At 43.1% G+C, this 14903-nt stretch overlaps 1 protein-coding gene across 1 annotated transcript in view; it reads right to left on the reverse strand.

The window, feature by feature from the left end:
• LOC311054548 (shisa family member 6) overlaps nt 1–14903 on the reverse strand; it is a gene marked incomplete at both ends in the record, with an annotated part of 150821 nt that overhangs the window by 93944 nt on the left and 41974 nt on the right. Inside the window, one exon of the mRNA XM_084070559.1 lies at nt 10241–10309. Within this exon, the coding sequence (XP_083926685.1) occupies nt 10241–10309 (69 nt within the window). The remainder of the gene's footprint in view (nt 1–10240; nt 10310–14903) is intronic.

Here is a 14903-nt window from a genome sequence, read left to right on the forward strand (position 1 = left end):
GTATGTGGCCTAATTACCACCTACAGTAGCTTTAACTCTGTTAATAAGCAAAACAGCAGTGATTTAGGTTGTGAAGACCACAAGATGATATTTTGGAGGCGGAAATTTGAGTATTGTGATCTGGCTATAGATTCAAAACTACATGTGGAGAAGCAGTGTTCCGTTTTTTTTAATGCACCGCATATCTGGGACAAACTCTGCAGGTCTGCTACAACCCTAAGTAATTATTGTAACCCATTAACCCATTGAGGCCTGAGGTTCCGATTCTGCAAAATGTCTTCTAACGGTTTTCTGAAAAACGTATGTTTCTACTGTATATCAGTGGTGCACAAACTTTTTCATGTCAAGGATCCCCACAATTATATGTATTTGGCCACGGACCCCCATCTCAAAATATTTTGTTCCAGGGACCCCCCAGATGCAAAGATATGAGTTAAAAATGTTACATTTAATACAATATAAGATTTGCACAAATTTTCTCAAAAATAGCAGACCTACAAGCTCGTAGCGCCGCGCTATGAGCTTGTAGGTCTGCTATTTTTGAATAGCCAACGTGTAAAATAATGCTTTTTTAGCTCAAATCAAAAAGTGACACTGATGCGTTCCAGGTCTAATGGGGTAAGACCTGAGTCCGATTCTACAAATGCCTTCTAAACCAGTGGTTCTCGAACATTTTCGTGTCAAGGACCCCCCAAAATGATTATGTATTTTGGCCGCAGACCTCCCATCTGAAAAAGTGTTGTGCCAAGGAGACCCCCTGAAGAAAATATACCGCATTTTTCTTCGAAAATAGCAGATGTACAAGCTTGCAGCGCTCCACAAAGTGACGCAATGTGAGCTTGTATATCTGCTATTTTTGAGAACCACTGATTGAAACCACTGTTCTAAATCCAAAGAGTTTTCTGAAAAAAACATGTGTTGCTATATAGCTAAAATCTAAAATGACACAGATGCTTTCCTGGTTTTTATGGACTAAATCGAAGCTTTAGCACATTTTTTTGTATACAAAAAAAAAATGCTTCAGCCGAAGCAAACGTTGCTGTTTGCGGCTGCCTTTCACTTACTTTTATTATTTATTTATTTGTATTTATTATCTTCAAATGCCATTTTATAATGACTTAGTGTTGCACTCTCTTAATGTTCTGTGTCTTAAGAGTCTAAATGCATGATGTCTCATTAAAGCACTTTGAAATGAATTGCCTTGTTGTCGAAACGCTCTATACAAATAAACTTGCCTTGTGAAACACAGCGAATCAATCAGTCAAGGTGGAGAGTTGTGTTGGCTCTATAGCTCACAGATAAAGAAGGGAATATCGTCTCTGTCGGGTGGAAACCTCGCATGTCCAAAACTGTTACTTTTCAGGATTCACATTATAAAAGTAGCAAAGGTAACAGATCTACAAGCTCAGTGTTGTTGTGCCGCGTTTCGAACTTGTAGATCTGCTACTTACTTTTGATGCTTTCTATGGACACTGTAGTATGATCAAGTAGGCCCTTAATTTACGTAAAAACACAAAAAGTTAGAATATGGAGATAAGAAGTTTCTGCCCCGACAACAACAATATAATGTTACTGTTTTGAGCTTTGCCTCGTTGACATAGAAAGATCATTGGAAAATCCTCTGTACTGTACCTGTCTAGTCATACACCAAAAAAAACGTACACATTGTCAACCCATGCATCCCAACTGCTCTTGATCCATTCAGTGGATTTGGGCAGTGGTGGCCTAAAGGTTAGAGGAGCGCCCTCGTTGCCGGAAGGTTGCCGGTTCGAATCCCCGAACCGGCAGGAAAAGTCTGGGTGGGGAAGTGAATGTTCACCACTTCCCCAACACCACTGAAGTGCCCTTGAGCAAGGCACTGAACCCCAACTGCTCCAGTGGAGCTGCGTAGTGGCCAACAGTATAAGACTGTGGTTGTACTAGTCAGCTCCCAGGTTTTAATGTGTCTGTCTGTCTGTGTGTTTCTATGTGCAGGGCGTTGCTGAAAATGAGCACTTGTGCTCAGCTACTACCCTGGGTAAATAAAGAACAAAAAAAAAAAAAAAAAAGTGGTCCTCCTTTCAATGAGTGATTCTCGGAACGTTTCATATTTCAAGGACCCCCAGTTTGATATACATTAAACGTTTTCATGTCAAGGACCCCCAAAATGATGATGTATTTGGCTGCGGGCCCCCCCATCTCAAAAATATTTTGTGCCAGGGATTTTTTCAAAAATAGCAGATCTACAAGCTCATATCGCGGCACCGAGTGCCGCGCTATGAGCTTGTAGATCTGCTATTGTTGAACAGCCAAAGTATACAAATATGGTTAAAGTGGTTAAAATGATTGTGACGCTATATTAACTAATTTAGCTGGGGACCCCAATTTGAGAAACAACGCATTAGACCACAGACCATATTTTTTTTGGTTTTTCATCTACACCTTAAACTCTGAGAGCGTACAAACGGCGTCCACATGGTTCCACTTGCACACTCTCAGAGTTACAGGACCCACAAAAGAGTCCATTTTGGACCCCGAGGGTTGAGAACCAGTAGATTTTTAGATGAATAGAAAGGTTCCCCCATCGGGAACGCTTTGCCATAGCGGCGGTCGGCTGCTTAGTCTCCCGTCAAATAAATCTGCGTCGGCCCATGAGTCAGTAAATTGCCACACCGCGGCAAAGCCCATCCATCACTGATGGGGAGAGAGACACAGAGAAAGAGAGAGAGAGAGAGAGAGAGAGAGAGAGGGGGGGACATGCAGTCTCCTCCAGTCTCCACTATCATAATATCGTTGTTGTCGGGCAGAAACCTCTTATCTCCAGATTCTAACTTTTTGTGCGTTTTTATTCCCCGTAAATCAACGCCCCTACTTGATCACACAAAAGTGTCACACAAAGGCGTCAAAAGAAGCAGATCTGGGCGCTCGGGTGGCGCAGTGGTAAAGAAACTGCCCACCACCGCGGACGGGGGTTGTGGGTTTGAATCCACCGTGGTGCATCTGGCTTTGTCGGGCGTCTACCCGAACACAAATGGCCCGTGTTTGGGGGAGGGAAGCCGGACGGGGAGGAGGGTGATATCGGTCATTGCACGTACTCCTACGGGCTGGGGGCGGCACCTGTCAGCGGGGAGTGTTGGGCGGGAGGAGTAGGACGAAGGCTCTATGTCCTCCTGGTGGGGGCTCCTCACTGGCAGGTGAGTCAGTAGGATACGACAGCAGTGACAACACAGAAACGTGTGTGGATAGGAATTAATTGGCATAACGACTAAATTGGGGAGAAAAAGGGCAAAAAAAAATTGTCTACTCTGAATTATTTCAAAAAGAAAAAAAGTAGCAGATCTGCAAGCTCAAAACGCGGCGCAAAGCGACGCGTTTCGAGCTTGCGGATCTGCTACTTTTGCTGTTTTTGAATTTGAATCGTGAGAAGTACAGTAACAGTTTTGGACATATGAGGTTTCCACCCGACAGCTTATGCCCTTGGCGCCGTGTGGCTTCTGCACTGTCACTTGGCGTCACGAACGCACTTTCCGAGCCTGAGCCACCAGCCCTCAAGCAGGTGGCCCTCTGTGTTGCTGCCACTCCTAGAAGGGTATAGCATTTAAAAACAAAAAACAAAAAACAACAGGCAAGGCAGGCATATGCCGGAACGTCATATCACTATAACGCTATGAATATTAATGCCAATGTCGCCCGAGGCGTTTGTTTTTTGCTGCTTTGTTGTTGTCGTTGCCGCCCTGACGCACATCATATTGGCTTATGGTTTATGTTTCGTGGCAGAGCAGGTGGTAGTCACGGGCCGGGGAAATAGCCGATCTGCAAGCTCACGAAGCATCGTGTACGTGACGCAAGCTTGTAGGTCGGCTATTTACGTTAAGCGCAACACCGTGTGACCTGTGGTGTAAAGTAACTAAGTACATTTACTCAAGTACTGTGCTTAAGTACAATTTTGAGGTATTTTTACCTTACCTGAGTACTTCCAATTTTCAGTACTTTTACTTATACTCCACTACATCTCAGAGGCAAATATATATATATATCTTTTTTTATAATTTTTATCCCACGATTTTTGTAACCCACATTTTTTCACCCAGTGCCAATTGCCTATGTAATCCTGGGCACTACCTACCCTCTGCCAGCCTAGGGAGAGCCCAAGCTGAAGCTCATGCCTCCTTCAATGCATGAGGAGCAAGCAGGCCGCTTCCTATCACCCGACAGGGGGGAGTTTCCCTGGTTGGACATAGCGCGTGGAAGGAACACGTTATTCCAACCAGTTCCCTTCTCCTCCATCAGGCGCCCCGGCTGACCAGGGGGAGGCAAATATTGTACTTTTACTCCACTACAATCATTTGAAAACTTTAGTTACTACTGTAGTTACTTTGCAGATATAAATCATGACATTATAAAACATTATACATTAACCACTTTAGCCCTATTTTATACATAGGCTATTTGAAAATAGCCGATCTACAAGCTCACAACGCGTCGCAGTGCGACGCGTTGTGAGTTTGTAGATCTGCTATTTTCAAACATTTTAGTACTTTTATTTTTGGTACTTTAAGTCCATTTTGATGCCAATAACTTTTGTACTTCCATTCAAGTAAGCTTTGAATTCCCGGACTTTTACTTGCAACAGAACACTTCTACATTGCAGCGTTGATACTTTTACTGAAGTTCCACCACTGCGTACGACAAAGCCTAACTCAGGCTGTGTTCGTGTTCCGCGCAGCGCTTGTGCTCCGAGGTCTCTCTCTGACTGTGTTTACCTCGCTCAGGCAAATGCAATATTACACACAATTAGATCGGGGGACGTGATACAAGTTATGCGGCGTTACGCTCGACATGTCGCTCCGAATTGGATTTCTGTACACCCCCTACGCGCTCATGAATAAATATATACTGTTGCGCTTTCGAATACGTATATATATATATATATATACCTCGGGGCTGTCTGGATACCGTCGGCCCCGCGTGGCCCTTGTGACATTTTTGAGAAGCACAACCACGTGATACAGCAGTGGTTTTCAAAGTGGGGGTCTGGGGGAGCCCCAGGGGTCCTTGCAGGGGGTCCCCAGACAAATGAGTTAATGTAACATCGATACCACTTTAAACCTCTATACGTTGGAGCGATGTGACGCATTGTGAGCTTGTAGATCTGCTATTTTCAAAAATATTTCTAAAAATAAAAATACAAAATAAAATAACATTAAGGAACATATGTGTTGTATGGAGGGTCCCTGGCAAAAAAAAACTTTTCAGATGGGGGTCCGTGGCCACAAACATTTTAAACTAGAAAAAGTGCTCCTCGGAGCACAGGTCTCCGCCAGGTCAGGTAGGTTATTGTGGCCTCCTGGTGGCGCTATGTGAAAAGGTGAAAAGGGTGGCATTTCTTCCTCGGCCTAGTGGGAATGTGTGTGCAAAAAATCACGGAAATCGCACACTGCGTTCATGATTTGAGGAATTTTGTTCAAAAGGGACCTATCCTGCAACATTTGGAAGCCAATGTTAGCCAAGTAGGATGGAATATGAAATATCGGACACATCCATCTTGATCACATGACTATAGAGATACTGTATACCGATTTGCGTGATTTTTGGACAGAGCAAGTAAGAGCAAAAAATGTGTTTTACAAAACTCAGCCTCCTGGTGGCGCTCTAAAAGGTATAATGTGAAAAATGCAGGGCAAAGGTTTTTCCTTGGCCTCTAGGGAGTGTGCGTGCAAAGTATCACACAGATCGGTGCAGTTATAGCTAAAAACGTGAATCGGCCTGTTATAGCGCCACCATGAGGCTGATGTGAACGTTTTCAAGTGGCATTTCTTCCTGGGCCAAGTGGGGAATGTAAGTGAAAAATGTCACGGAAATCACATGCTGCGTTCATTATTTGAGGCATTTTGTTCAAAATGAACCAATCCTGCAAAGTTTGGATGCCAATTTTTGCCAATCAAGATGGAATATGGAAAATCAGACAGATCCGTGTTGATCACATGGCTATAGAGCATCGCAGTTCCGCCACTTCCTGGTGCCGGAAGTAAATACTCGATGCATTTTTCCCATTGACTTTTCCAAAAATATTTATATCAATCAATTTAAGCCTAGAATCAAGCCATCCAGGATCCTGGTGAATCATGACCATAAAACCTTTTTTTCTGTGATTTTTTTAAATTTTATATTTAATGATATGATATACTATATTTAATAAATACCCTTTGTTTTGCCGTTTTCAAAAAAGTTTTTTCACAGAATCAAACGTTTTATGGTCATGATTCACCGCTATCCTGGATAGCTTGATTCTAGGCTTATATTAATTGATATAAATATTTTTGTAAAAGTCAATGGGAAAAATGCATTGAGTATTTACTTCCTGCACCAGGAAGTGGGCGGGAACTGCGACGCTCTATAGAGATACTGTGTACCGGTTCGCGTGTTTTTTGGACAAAATCTGTAGGAGTAATAGCAAAAAATGTGTTTTGCAAAAGTCGGCCTCATGGTGGCGCTATGACAGGCTGATCTGAAAAATGTGGGTTAGAGGTTCTGCTCTGGCATCCAGGGAGTGTGTGTGCGCAGTTTCACAGCAACAGGGCCAACGGTGGCGGAGATTAGCTGGTCGCAGACAGAAGGACGGACACACACACACACACACGGACGGACGTGCAGGGGGCAAAACATACTCTCTCGCCATGCCTTTCGGCCTGGCGGAGACAATAAGGGGTCCTGGACATGAAAAGGTTTGAGGACCGCTGCGCTACAGTATAGAAAAGAGGCAAAGTCCCAAATTGGACCACGATCTGAAACGACGATGTCTCCCTGTGCGAAAGCGACTCTTGCCGCCTCGGAGGGCACATGAGATATGACTTGTTTGTAGAGCAGAGCCATATTGGGGGCAGAGCGGCACTTTGGCACTGACAGACACGCACATCTGTCAGTCTGGCATCTGACAGAAGGTGAATGGATCACATCACACACACACACACACACACACACACACACACACACACACACACACACACACACACAGAGGCTGTTTACACAAAGCTGTTACACTGGCGTCACGACAAGACAGAGTGACAAGACCTCCGCTTGGAAGTGACAGCCTCACACCGTCATCAAACAGCTACACAGCCCAGTTACATGAGAGGTAGTGCGACGTGGGGGGGCTTAACACCCATTTAGACTTAACCTATACGTCTTTAAACAGCCTCTGTACCATTTTCGATACAACATTATTTAAAAGAAAATTGAATACAAATGTGAAGAAATGTGGTACGACGTCAGAGAACTACTTTAAACAAAGCTCTCGTTCTTAAAATCGTGTTAAAGGAGAACCAAATAGATCAACTTAGTATGGAAATGCTCTGAATGTTTCCAGCTTGTCGGAAATATAATCAAAACAAATAATGGAGAGAAGTCAAATGATATCCATTAAGCTCATTTACAGTAGGTCACATTCTATAGGCTCAAAATACGGAGAATGCCCCCAAAAAGGGGGGCGCGGGTCTGGCAGCCTGGTGTGTATAGCGTCATACGTTAGTGGTTCTCAACATGTTCTGGTCGAGACCCCCCAACATAATCATATTTAAACTGGGGACCCCCCACCCTGACAAGCACTTGGAATTGTTGGAGTTGAGGCATTACATTTAGTTTGACTCGGTTCCACAGATAAATATTGTAAAAATAGCTTGTAGATCAGCTATTTTCAAAATGTTTGCCTCTTTCTTGTATAATTTGACAATTTGGCCCATGTTTGACCAGTTTTTATACTATAGTTTGTTTTCTTTGTTTCATTTCATTTATTTCTTAAAGGTATTAAAAAGGTCTTACAATTCATTCAACTGTCACTTTACTGTCATCTGGGGACCCCCCCCAAAAATCATGTGGGGACCCCCCTGGGAATACCGACCCACAGGTTGAGAACAACAGCCGTACGCAACCGAGCAAAGTCCTCGTGAAATGTATTTCCAGCATCGTCACACTGCAACATTACGTGGGCCAGATCTGGGCCAACGCTGGCTTTTAGAAAACTGTCACCCTTTTGGTTGTGTTTTCCATTTCATTCGAAAGCAGAGAATCGTAGCCAAAATAATGAGATATTGGTTAATTAGCTTGAATAAAAACCTTATAGGACAGAATTGAATTGAAAAAAAGACACAAGAGAGAAAACCCTCTTTTCAAAGGCTACAAACCCTCATTAGCCCCTTTCTTTCCAGGGAGCATCTTCTGTCCCAGAGCAGCTCACAGCGTCAGTGGAGGTGTTACAGTATATTCTTTTCTTCTGCTGTGCGCTCTATTGCAGGGGTCTTCAACAGGGGGTCCGGGACCCCTAGGGGGTCCTCAGGGTTACTTCAGGGGGGCCGCCAAATCTTTGTGTGATAGGATTTTTCTTTTTTTTTTCGTTAACCACTTGAACCCTAGCATCCCTTTTTCCGAGGAGAACTTTCGCCAAAAATAGCCGATCTACAAGCTCACAACGCCTCGAGCTGCAAGGCGTTGTGGGCTTGTAGATCAGCTATTTTTGGCATAGAGGTGTAGGTGTAGAGGGGACAAAAAGAGCAAGACCAAGAAAACGAAAAAAGTATTATCTGAAACACAATTGTATACAATATAGAGGGGGTCCCTGCTTCATCTCTCTCTCGACTAGGGGGTCCTTGGCCTGAAAACGTTGAAGACCCCTGCTCTATAGTGTATTACAGTGGTTGTCAACCTGTGGGCCCACAAATAATCTGAAAAAAAAACCCCACTAAGATTGTATTCATAGTATAACATTAATATTTAACAAAAATAATATAAGTAATAATACTGGTAATGTTGGTTCCATGGATCCAAGCAGGAACACAATCGATTGATTGACCGTAAACATGCCCCTGAAAAAGAAATGCACGCGGCCCACCCATATATGACCACTTAACACGGCAGCCCAAGTGGTCAGAGGGGCGACCCGCAAACACTTTTGGGGATTTTCAAGTGGGCCCTGATCCAGAAAAGGTTGAGAACCACCGGTGTAATTATTCTCTCTGAGACCCCCCCCGCGCCCCGCCTAACTCTGTCAGCATCAACCGCGGAAGAAGAAAAAAAACACAAAGTTCCTCCGTTAATAAAACTAGGTTGTTTCAATGTGATTTTGTGGTTAATGTTTTTTTTTAATTTGTTTATGTTGAATCGAAGCGAATTCTTCAGTCTGAGCGTTGGGAGGCACGCTTTCACTTACCTTGCAAGACACTCTCATGTGCTGGATGTGTATTACAGTGGCTTGCCAACACAGTGACACCTTCACACATGAGCTGACATAATGATCCACACCCTGGTACATGTCTGGCACCCTCCCATATCCCACCTCGAGGACAATACAGGTTCCTTTCTGACGTCTCTTTCCGACCCAAAAAAAAAAAGCTATCAAAAGCTCTGAATGACATAAAAATGTGAGTTATATCTACGTCCAAAAAGGAGCATGTATTGCGCTTTATTCATCTAAAATGAGCTCCGATTTCTCCCTACGTGGAGAACAGACCAACACAGTTCATTCACCCAGTTAAGCCACAGTTCATTGTACGCCGAAAGGTGAACATATAGCCGATCTGATATTGTAGATCAGCTATAAAGAAAAGGGGGAAAAGCCTATTAAAGCCTGCATGCTTTCCAATTCCCAAGCTCTACCTACTGAGCCAGCTAACCGGTTTAGGTTGACTATGCTGTCTAAGCTGGCACACTGACACGCCCACAGTTCTGGGCATGCCTACATCTAACGTACCAATTACCCTCAACATACAGTAGTTGCTGTCGGGTAGAAACCTCGTAATATCCATATTGTAGCGTTTTTCATTTTACTTCATTATACAAAGAGTGATGCACAAAAGCAGGGGAAATAACCGATCGCCTATGTTCACTTTTTTCATTATTATTATTTTTTTTTATTATGATTTAATAAAGGAATAAGGTTTCCACCCGACAGCAACGATGTCCATGTCTTAGCGTTCTGCAATGTAAACCTTTACAGGAAAATAAAGCTAGTGCAACATGAGTCTCGGGTTGCATCGTTCCCCTTTAAGACCCAAGGCTGCGTGGCACTCCTTTCACGCAGCGACTGTCATGTCACTATCAGCCCGAGCCACTCTGCGGGCCCGGGCTATGATGTGACACGTGGCAGATTTTCCGCCTCTTATCAGATGTGAGCAGAAAGCGGTGCAGTGTGGCGCTCTGCTGCTGTGCTTCTCCTTGCGGAATACAGGGGCCGGTATATGAGACAGTGTGTGGTGGATATCATACGTACTGTAGGAGATTGGAATGTCCAGGTCACCCTCCCAGGACATCTGGCCCAGATCGTCCACAGAGAGCTGGGCTGCAGAGACAACGAGAACGCGTTTGATTTATTTGAAATGCAATAAATCCAGCCGAGTTCAAGGATAAACACAATACAGTCCTAAGACTTATGTCCATGGTTCCTCTCAAAAGCAACAGTTATTAACCAATTAAGACCTGAGGCGATTCTTAAAAAAAATCTAAATCATAACAGTTTTTGGCAAAAAATAAAAAAAAAAATGTTTTCAAGATTTAAAAAAAAAATAGCAGATCTACAAGCTCATAGCGCGGCCGGTGCCGCGCTATGAGCTTGTATATCTGCTATTTTTGAATAGCCAAAGACATCTAAAGTGACACAGATGCGTTCCAGGTATCAATGGGTTAAGCTAAAAAACACATTACAACACAACGTAAATGTCAGTAACATACATAGAAAAACAAGCACTCCACTATCTTTCCCTAGAAACATTTTGAATTTTAGAGAGGAACCTTTTCTAATATAACCATGCTTTAGTCTTAATTTAGTTTAGTTTAGTTTAGTTTGGTTTAGTTTGGTTTAGTTTATTTCGATCCACATCAACAGCTGTAATCCAATATTTATTTCTGGTTGATCGAAAAGGCATAGGCTGAAGCTCAACGCTTATTTATGCCTATCCCGTATACATGTTGGTTAGTTGCAGTTAGTCTTCTGGAACACCTGTATGTTATTATACCTTTCAAGCCGGCACGTCTTTGAGTAGGTGTATCTATATGGGTCAAAGATGAGACAAAGAAAATAGAAAAACATAAATATGTATAATAAATATAATGTTAAAATATAGCTGCAACCAGCAATACGGGGGCCAAGGGATGCGATACGTAATATGCAAAATGTAATGTGCAATACGCGCAGAGAGAAAGAAGACCATGCAATTAACAAATGAGCATTGGAAACAGCTGGGCATAGTTCAGTCATCAAGACAAAAGTTTGCCAAATGTTTTACTTCCTCTACACAACATGGACAGACAGAATTCCTGTTCTGTTTAGCCAAGGCGTGGATTGGAACCTGTGACCTTCTGTTTCCCAGGCGTCCTTTCTACCCATTCAACTAGAACAGTCCTGTTTAGATTTGTTGAAAAGCATAATATGTTTCCTTCTGTCATGCGCCATGCCCATGTTTCACTAGAACATACGTCACAAAATGTAAAACAAATACTGTCAAAACGCCATTTTATCTTGTCTTTAAAAAGTGCACATGCTTTATTTAATAATGTCATGATTTGTGTTTGGCAAATTACATTTGGACTGGATAAGTCAGGGTTTGAACCAGCAATCTGGGCGTCAGTCACTCTAGAGAAGTAGTTTGACAGGTAACTGGGCACTGATCTTCTGAGTGTCTTAAAGACCAGACCCATTGATAGTTGTCTCCGCCAGGCCGAAAGGCATGGCGAGAGAGTATGTTTTACCCCCTGTCCGTCCGTCAGTGTGTCCATCCGTGTGTCCATCTGTCTGTTAGCAGCTAATCTCCGGCACCGTTGGCCCGGTCGCTGCGAAACTGTGCACACACACTCCCTGGATGCCAATTCAGAACCTCTGGCCCAATGTTTTTACATGGGCCTGTTATAGCGCCACCAGGAGGCCGATTTGTGCGAAACCCATTTGTTGATATTACTCCTACAGATTTTATCCAAACATCACGCAAATCAGTGCACATTATCTCTATCGTCATGTGATCAACACAGATCTGTCCGATTTCCCATAGTCCATCCTGATTAGCTAAGGTTGGCTTCCAAAGCTTGCAGGATTGGTCCGTTTTGAACAAAATGCCTCAAATCATGAACGCAGCTTGCGATTTCCGTGAAATTTCACACACGCATTCCCACCAGGCCAAGGAAGAAATGCCACCCTTTTCACATTTGCCTGTTATAGCGCCACCAGCAGGTCTAATTTAGCAAAACACATTTTTGGCACAAGATGCCTCAAATCATGAATGCAGTGTCCGCTTGCCGTGAAAGGCCTAAGAAGAAATGGCACCCTTTTCACATTGGCCTATTATAGCGCCACCAGGAGGCCACAATAACGTACCCGACCTGGAGACCTGTGCCCCGAGGAGCACTTGTTCTAGTTTATCTTTGACTTCAATGGCAACTTCTGCTTACACAGGTGTTAAAACGCCCACTGCAGAGGGGAGGCATCTTTTTGACCCTGTGACATTCACTCAATGACGATTGTTAAAAACCTTCTGAATTAGTATTTTGTCACTGTGTATCTTCATCTATCCAACTCGTTGCGTTTGTTTTTTTCCTTGTAAATGCATGCCCCACTACTGTTGTATGACGTTGCGCCAGTGTAGCAAAAATAGTCAATCTACTTGCTGGCTCACAACCGGCGGTGTAATGGTGACTTTTTTACTGGGAGGACGGTATTTTAATGAAGTCACACGCACACGCCCGTGGCACGCAAACACCGCGCATATTATTTTACCGTAAATTAGTAAACATGTTTGTATAGGAAATGTTTTTTAGCTTAGTTTTAGTCTTTTTAAACTAATACAGATTCAAGGAATGCCATGAATTATAGAGCTGAAACTAAAAGTTTGCTTTGAACGAGTATCTTTCTCTTCTCCGACGGTGGTTGAGGCATTGCTGCGTGCAGATAGGATACTGGCAGCAGCCCTACTGAAGCCAACATGCTGTGTACCGGCGCCGCGTGTAGCCTATAGATGCGAGGAGTGAGGAATCTGAGGATACATTTTCACACTCACTTGTAAACCTGTTATGCAAAGTAGCCATTCTGGTACTTAGCTCGTGAATCTACGGGGGGGGGGGGCACGTTCTAGCGTGCATGTGCGTGTGCACTGTACCGTGCCGTACCTTGCGCGTGAAAACATTACTGGCCACACGTCGTCCTATCCGTGTGTCCTCCATGACACCACTGCTCACAACGCATCGCATCACTACACCGGCTCGTTTGAGCTTTTAAGTTCATTGGCTATTTTTGCTATTTTTGAAAGAGTCATGAAAGAGTCGTTTCCGCCCATAATTGCATACCCAAAAAAAACAGTGACCGCCATTTTGTTCCAGGGACCCCCCAGAAGCAACGATTTGAGTTAAAACATGTTCGCTTTAAAAATATATGTATATTAAATGATTTTCTTGATTTAAAAACAAATAGCAGATCTACAAGCTCATAGCTGTATGAGCTTGTATATCTGCTATCTTGAATAGCCAAAGAAATCAGATTAAAGAAGCGTTATTTTCCGGTGTCTACAGAGAACGTGGAAGAACAAGCTTGCATTATGTGATAATGGCGCTCCAATACGAGGCTATTTGATCAACAGCTATTGTGTCTCAGTGCGTGAGCACAGCCAGCCAGGGAACATGATGGACAATAGAGCGACATTCACAGAGGAACAATACAGTACGGCACACAACACTCATAGGCTTTGTAACAAATAAATGAATCTGTCACTGCTCCATGATGGAATGATTGTTTCACAAAAAACAAATTATTTTAGCGCTGTAGCCTTGTGTTTCCACCGCCGCCACTAGCTGCTTATTATGAACAACAGGAGGGGAAAAAAGCACATGGAAGGCGCGCAATGTGTCATGCTTTCATTTAACCACTACAAAGCTGTTTTAACCCTTTAAGACCGGGAACGCATCTGTGTCATTTTTTTGTCTTTTTTTTTTCGTGAAAATGTGTGCAAATCTTTGAATATGTATTATTTAAAGCGAACATTTTTTAACTTCTGGGGGTCCCTGGAACAACATATTTTGAGATGGGGGTCCACGGCCAAATACATATCATTTTTGAGAACCACTAATATTATAGCATTACATATATATTTTTTTTTAAACTGTTTGAGTTACAAATGTTTGCTTTAAAAAATATATATATTCAAAGATTTGCACACATTTTCCAAGATTTCTCCCAAAAAATAGCAGATCTACAAGCTCATAGCGCAGCACTCGGTGCTGCGCTATGAGCTTGTATATCTGCTATGTTTTGAATAGCCCAAAGAAATAAAAAATGACAGAGATGCGTTCCCGGTTTGAATGGGTTAAACTTTGAGGCAGGGGTCTTAAACAGGGGGTCTCCCTAAGAGAAGTCGTTAAATGTCTGAAAATACACATTTAACATGAATCCAATATGTAGTGGGGAGTTCCCTGCTTCTTCTCTCTCTCTCAGCTAAGGTGTCCTTGGCCTGAAAAAAACGTTAAGACCCCTGCTTTGAGGTATAGGGTGCAGCCTTGCCGGCAGAGAAAACGTTGGCATTGTATGTTTCTGTAAATCACAAGATGTAGACTTTTTTATCAAAAAAATCACACCCAGTGTGAAGTGAGTGGTGCCTTCACTCCTGTTTGTGTTTAATTAGTGTAACTGGTTGCATCTTTGTGTTGCAATCAGCTGCAGCTGTTGAGGTCATGCTCAAACATATGGACACCCGGACGGACGGACGGACGGACAGACAGACAGACAAACACACAAAGTCAGTCCTTGTGAGTGGTTGTTTTTTTGTTTTGTTTTTTAACATTTTTTTCATAAATGAATTCCCTATTTTAGACTTCATTGTATATAGCACGAAACTGCTCCACTTGCGAACGGTAACACCTACAGCGGAGCACATAATGGCAGGTGGGCTCCCCTCCCT

The sequence above is a fragment of the Gymnoscopelus microlampas genome, assembly GCF_963454915.1.
Source record: "Gymnoscopelus microlampas genome assembly, chromosome: 11".
NCBI lineage: Eukaryota > Metazoa > Chordata > Actinopteri > Myctophiformes > Myctophidae > Gymnoscopelus > Gymnoscopelus microlampas.